This window comes from Nesoenas mayeri (genome assembly GCF_963082525.1).
Source record: "Nesoenas mayeri genome assembly, chromosome: 3".
Lineage (NCBI taxonomy): Eukaryota > Metazoa > Chordata > Aves > Columbiformes > Columbidae > Nesoenas > Nesoenas mayeri.
The window spans coordinates 109,770,149-109,777,378 of NC_137544.1; the positions used below are offsets into that span (position 1 = coordinate 109,770,149).

Below are 7,230 nucleotides of genomic sequence, written 5' to 3' on the forward strand. Positions count from 1 at the left end.
GCTGTGTTTGGTGGACTATAGTCCTATGGCACCAACCACACTCGGCTCGAGAGGAACCACGCATGTTGGGAGGTATGGTCTCCACAGATCACAGTTTGGTATTGGAGACAGAAGCAGTTGCAGTGTGCTCCCTTCTACATCAATTAGCAAGCACTCTTGATTTCCCAGCAAGCTGCCCATACAGCCCTACTACTATCTAACTATTCACCACAGAGGAATCTACTGAAAGAGCAGCCGTGTCGCTGAGCAGAAATGCCAGATGGCCTCCTCTGTGGGACACACTGGAGCAGGTAGCAAGACCTGCCTGTCTCCTATTCTCACCTGCAGAGGCATCCCTGGAAAGAAGACCCCCTGCTCCAGCCTGCCCCTGCTCTTATCTCAGCACACAAGGATGCATTCATCCTTCTTGGCTAAGCTGGTGACAATCCTTTGCTAACACAGGTGACAGGAAGTGAGCCAGCACTCAGGTAGATGGTGGAGGCCAAGGCTAGCATTTTCCCAGACACAAAAGAGGAGGGATCTGCCTGCAGAACAGGAGCCTTCCTGTCCAGCAGACCTTCCTCTCATCATCTCTGCTCCTCTTTCCAAAGTCAGGGTTGGTGTTGGTGACTGGTATTGCTAGAGAGAGGGGAATGCCTGGGGACGGAGGGGACTTAGGCACTAGGCAGGCTGCCTGGGTTGCTGCTTGGTGCTGTGCATTAGCAAGCGTGAGCTGCAGGCTGGATGTCTCCCTTGAAGAAGGTTCTGTGGCTCACATGCTCTCAGATCCTCGGGAGCTGATCACAACTGTGTGGGGTGAGAGTGTGTGAAGCATTGAACTACAGCTACTGCTATACACTTGTGGGTCCAGCACGGAAGGCTGTGCTGCAGCATCTCAGCTGTATACTATATGCTGAAGTTACCCAGGGCTGGCAGAAGAAGACCATTATCTGGCAGTTGCCTTACTCTCCAGGGACACTTGCTTTCCTTTGGTTGCTGGACTCTGAGTCTGGGTTTTTGCTCTTTGTTGCTTTTTGGCCACACCAGGAGAGGTCAGGGAATCCCCTGTCAGCCCCAGGGCCTGAGCTGCACGCTGAGGGGGAAGGAGAAACGCGCTGGAGAGCAGTCCCTGGCTTATGCTTTTCGCAGGGAGAAGGATTTTCCCTCCAAGGTGGCAGCAGGCTTCTGGGAGAAAGCACTGGGGTTTCTTGAAGGAAGGACAGGGCTCTGAGGGGCTCTGAGGGGAGATCCACAGCTGGACCTCCATGAGCTGCTCCGTGGAGGAAGAGAAGTGGAGCTCAGCGAAGGAGGAAGCCGACTTTGTGTCTGTGTAGCTCGCCGCTGGTTTGGGACACTTCCAGCTCGTCTCTGTGCCTGAAGCCTGCAGAGGAAGAGAAAAGGGAGGATGAAAGGGAATTTCTGCAAGGGGTTTAGGGCTCCTGGCAAGTTTGGCATGAATGTTGCTGAGCAATTGTAAGAAGTCTCCAGCACCAGGATGACAGGAGTTTTGCTGTGGACAAGACAAGGCACTGGTTTGAACACTCGTGCTGTTAACTAGTGTTGGCCCCGATGCTCTAGTACTCTCTGAGACAATGCACAGGCATGGTTTGGCCAATAGCACATATCTGTGACTCTTCTTGACATGCAGCATGGATGTAGCAACTTCTTTCAAGGTAGGAGGTACAATCTGGGAATGTGGGGATGAGCTGGATTGCACCAGCTGGCCTCTGACAGTAACTACTGGTAGATAAACCAACCCACAGGGATGCCCTCCTTTCACCCCACACCTCTGAAAGAGCAGAATTTGCTGGACCTGTGGCAGAGCCACATCAGCATCTCTGCTCCTGGGCTGGACCTCCAGACCCAAGTTCAGGAAGAAAAGCCAAACACTGCAGAATTCAGAAGGCACACTTCCCCTTATATGTCTATGCTTACTTGATAGAGAACAAAGTACCTACAAAAAAATCCCAAGACACAGGGATATGTAGGAACTCGGACCATGTGGAGGTGGTCCGCGCTGTTCTGGGTCACTGACAGAGCCCATGCACGTACATCTCCCTCTATCCACCTCTTTGCATGCTGGCCATCTTCTGAGGCAATCACAATTGGCAACCTTGCGGCCCTTGGAGCTCTTATCACAATAGCCAGGTCAGTCACAACTGTGCCAAGTATGCTGCAAAACTGAGAGCTCAACATGGGAGGGCTCTGCTATTAGCAGGATCAGACCAAATGAACGAGCTTGTGGAACGGAAGAAGGCCTCAAAGCCAGGGCAAGAGAAGAGGGCTTTGGCCCTTTGGCCAGACTGAGCCAAAGAAGGCAGAGAGGTGGCAATTTCACACATCAGTGAGCTGAAATTACTGTAGGAAACAGGGATGGACCACTCATTCAAGCCAAGTGAAAGGTAAAGCAGTAGGAGGTGAGCAAAGTCCTGGCTGCACCTCCTTAACAAGTCCAACATTTTGCATTGCTCAGCATTTTGGTCTTACCTGTAGGCAAGAGCCGCATCCTGTGGGGAGCTACATAGCATGGCCATTGCAACAGCCATGGAGCTCTCAGACTTTGCCGCCTCTAGCGTTGTTTTCACTGGTGTGATGGGCCGAGGAATTCTGCTCTTTGTGCTTATGGGTCTTTCTTCTTTCCCCAGGGGGGCAGCCTTCTCTTTCCCAGCCTTCCTTGGGACTGAGTCATCAGAGTCATGTGTGTCCTCCTCAGAACCAGTGGCTGAGAGGGTTTCTGAAGCCCGCTGCCTCTCATCGCTGGAGGACGCTGAGGAGGAGGCCCCTGAGGCCAGCCGAAGAAGGCAGTTTTGCCTCCTCTCCGTCACGAAGCGAGCCAAGTCAGGTTGCTTTGCCCTCTTATAAAGCCTCTCTTTGGTAGAAAGCGATGTTGAAAGGTCTGAGCCAGTGTCCTCCTCAGAGAACAAAATAGGTATTCGACTTCTATACCTGGAACCAAGAGGCCTCCTGGGGCCTTTATGCTGTGTGTTGAAGAGGATCTCTGCTCGTTTCTGGTGTTCTGCCACCAGTGCTGACTTCTCAAGGTCAGGATCCCTTGTCACCACTTTACCAGGCTCATCCAAATCCAGCGAGAGTGACACTTTGTCAGAGAGCTCTGGCTTGTCTTTGAGAGGCTTTGCTTCAGCATTGGGAAGGGGCAGCTGCTCCCCTGCTGTTTCTGAGGTGGTTTCAATGTGATTAGCCGAAAGCGCAGAGCTCTCTGTCTGTGCCCCTTCCAGTCCTGAATGTATGCTTTCATTCTCTATCTGCACCAGGTTGTCCTCCAGCTCTTCTTCAATAATGACCTCCTCAAACTGGCCCGGAGGGCAGTTTTCCTCATGCCTCATCAGCTCGCCACTGGAAGACATGACATGTAAGTGGGTCTTTTCAGCAATATGAACAAATGTGCGCTCAACTTTGGTAAAGGGGGAGGAAGCTGTAGCCACTGTCACAGGGGGCTTTGATTCAGATTTAAGGACTGAAGAGAGGGTCACTGGCTTGGATACATCCAGTTGGCTACCCATAGGCTGTGGCCGCTCACTCTGAGGAGTCAGTGCAGCAAGAGTGCCCAGATCAACTTCTGGAACCAAGTCTGTGGTCACTGGAGACTCTTTCAGATCACCTGGCGAAAATAGCACTAGTGTTTTGGAGCCTTCCTCCAGCTCCAGGTCCCCACCAGCAGTGGAAGCACGACCCTTGGATCCCTTCTGGTCATCAGCCAGGAGTGTGGAGGGTGCACACTCCTGGCTGCGCTCTGTGCTTTTTTGACTCAGGCCACTGCTGGAACCATTGTGCATATCAATCTCATCCCCTTCCTCCTCTTCCTCCTCCTCGTCTTCTTCCTCATTGTCTTCTTCCTCCTCCTCCTCTTTTCCATTTATTTCCAGATAAGGTTCCAGAGGTTTGCAAGGGGCAGTCAAAACAACATTTGAGAAATCAACTTTCTTTATCCGCTGGGATACCTTAGGCTTTTCCCAGTAGTCTGACATATCTTTTCTGAAGTCTTGATAAGGCAAACTTAAAGGCTCTGCCTTGGGCAGACCATTCATTTCAAATGACTTCAGCATATATGCCTGCAAGAAGACACATGTGACAAAAGAAAAGGGTTAGTATTCAGACATAGCATGGACACAGACATCAGAATCAAGAGCAGTGGGAAGCATCAGTCGAAAGGTTCTAGTCCATGACACTTTCAAAATACATGCCTGAGCAGTGATCCCTCAATCATTTAATTCATACAAACCTTAGAGAGATTCACACATACTCATAAATGAAGGCAGAAAAATGTGCCAAAGGAGTTCCTTTGTTAGCAGCCTTTACCTGGACCTAAAAGAGATTTTTGCAAGCAATTCCTCAGGATTTTTTTCATGTTTACCAGTCTTCTTCAGTATTTATATATTTATTGCAATATTTAAATATTTACATATTCACTTCTTCCTTACTGGAACCATTCAGCAACTCTCTTTCATTCCTAGGCCATGGTGAACTCAAGGGGCCCCTCAGGGACAGCTACATTTGCTGATGACTTTCCCATATTATCCACCATTGTCTTGGGGGCAATACCCTTGTAGTGCTCCTGTGTTCCCCTCTATGCTATTCATCCCTCGCTCCTGCTCTCACATCCCTCCAGCAACTCATACTTCTGACTCTTACAGGCTCCTTCAGCTTTCACTAAAATGATTAGCAAGTTAAGTCATGAAAGCTGACATATAAAGTATCATTATTAGACTCTGGGGTGTCCAAAAACTAAAAGCAATGGGAGGACAGAACAGCTGGTCTTTCTTGAGTAGCAGTCTGTGGTGGAGAGATGGCCCATAAGGCACCAGGGGTAGGTTGTGAATTGATCACAAGACCAACAGAAAAGCAGCAACTCACATACACATGCACACACTTGAACAAATAAGCAAAATAAGCAAAAAAATCGCAAAATAAATAGGCAAAATAAATGTCCATTGAAGTTTAGCCTAATTAACTATTAGTTGCAAATTAAAACCACAGAAGCATCACTCTGTAAAATGGATTAAAAAACCAAACCAAACCAAAACCAAATCCCAAAACATTTAAGTCACTCTTCTTTAAGAGGGCTGGGAAACAAAAGCCTCTCTGTAAACTCAACCAATCAATAATGCATCAGGTTACTTTTCAGTCCTAATTATGAACAGCAGGCTCCAAACATCGGTGTTTGCAAGTGGCATTTGACAGTATCAGAGGCTACGACTAAACAAGCACCCATTTAACTACCTGGGCTACAGAGCTGCCATCAGACAGCACATTCATCTGGCTATGGGAACAGAACATTTTGTCTCTGAGAGGGAAAGAAGCCCTCAATAGCTTTTCAGTCCAATGACACAATTTCAAATTGTGCTGTAAACCTGCATGTTATTCTGTGCAGAGCAACTGCCTTATTAGTATGCCTGAAAAATGTAAGATCTCTATGCTCATGTATAACAGGGACATTTCAAATAGCTCAGTGGGCAGCATCAAGCTGTTATGCATGGTGAAAAATTGTTATCTATTTAATATTTCTTTTTATATCGTATAAATTAAAACACAGGCTGGTGTTGGCAATGCCTCTGGACTCAAAATCATTGTCTCTTATTTCATTAAAGCTGAAGTCTGGTGCTGAAGATGACCCTGTTAGTCGATTTAGTCTTTCACTGACCCACTCTACCTTTTCTCTTAGGATGACAGATTTGGGTCTTGAACTGGTAAGAGAGACTTACCACCCTTTGCAAAGGAAATTACCCACTTGACTTCCTCCCTCAGGCATTTTTTTGGACATTAGCAGCCTAAAATTGGCTTCTGCTTGTTGGCTGGATGTGGTTTTCCCAGGACATATACCTGCAGTGCTAGCCTGGAGTCTTAACCAGACACGCTTCCTCAGTGGAACTGGGACCTGATTAAAGAAGCCCTGACCAACATCTTGCCTTGTGCTGAGCCTCCCACTGGAAGGAGTACCTGATCCCCAATAACAGTTCACCCGCTGCTCTACTTCATCCCATTTTCTAGATGCTGTGATTGATGGTACAGCTTTGTGATCGCTGGTTTCTCTGCATATGTAAACTTTCATACATCCCGTCAGCTCCTACGAGCTTGTGTCATCTCATCTATTTCTGGTCAAGAAGAACTGAATCCAGTCCTGCAGTGTACATCCTCTGTAGGTCAGAGATACGGTTTATGTGTCCTGCAGTCTGCCCCACCAGCAGCCCTGTCTCCAGCAACCCCTCTTTCCTCAACAGCTCTTACCCTTGCAAGACATCAGAAGTTTTACTGAGATGAGATTCACATGAAGCAGTAAGAAATGACACAGAGCTGGACATCATGATGTTGCTGTAATAAAAATAATGCTTCTTTCCTTCTTCTGCTCTGGTACCCCTTTGCTGTCATTCAGTTGTGCAGTAGATACCTTTCTAATCATAATGTACTTCCACCTCTGGCTGTACAAATTCTTTGTGGTATTTAGCAAATGAACTGCCCTTCTGTCTGTAATTCCCCATGTATTTTCTATTTCCCTGCATGGACATTGCACCCTAAGCACAACAGTGATTGTTTGGCTTCTGCCTACCTGTGGGAGACTTGGACTGCTTAACCTGTTGCATGCAATACCCCAAAATTGTCAGAATGCTTTCCTTAAAGAAGCCCGAAGCTGTTGTTGTTTTGCTACTGCAAATGCACCATGGAGAAAATCTGAAGAGCATAAATATGCCAAGAAATATGGAGGACAGAAGTTACCTACAAACTCAACTAATTTAACACATATTTTATTACCTTCATTGCTATCGTCACCTGAGACTGTTAACAAGGAAGAATGTCCTAGGGCATCAAAGTATGAGATTGGCTTCACTGTTGAGTTAATGTAATCAGCAGCTAGCTGTAAGCAAACAGCCTGCCGGACCAGGTGTTCGCAGTTTGTCCTCTCTTGGCAGTCATCATGTGTCTTCTGTACTACAGGTCACTCAGCTGCTCTAGGACTTTTTCCCAAAAGCTGGAGAAGAATTTTTCTGTTCTGCTGTTCCTATGGGGAGGAACTGTGGGAAGATGCCAGAAGATCAAGAGTGGAGAGTCTTAGCTTGCATCTTAAAATTGCAGAATAAAAAAGGTGTAAGGAATCTCTGGAGGTCTCTGCTCCAGCCACTCCTCAAAGCAGGACTAACTCAGAGATGTCTGCTCCAGGCCCTGTCCAACTGAGTTTTGAGTATCTTCAAAGACGGAGATCTCACAACCTCTTTGGGACCCTGTCCTAGAGTTTGAGGC

The 7,230-nt window shown here is 47.5% G+C and overlaps 1 protein-coding gene across 1 annotated transcript; it reads right to left on the minus strand.

Annotated features, from left to right (window-relative positions):
• Window positions 1-925: 925 nt before the first annotated feature.
• LOC308038716 (tau-tubulin kinase 1-like) lies at window positions 926-6,750 on the minus strand (the record flags this gene model as incomplete). The annotated part of the gene is given in 5 exon segments (XM_080341491.1): window positions 926-1,082; window positions 1,084-1,172; window positions 1,174-1,360; window positions 2,467-4,049; window positions 6,745-6,750. Coding segments are annotated over 5 exon segments (2,022 nt in total).
• Between the last annotated feature and the right edge of the window lie 480 nt (window positions 6,751-7,230).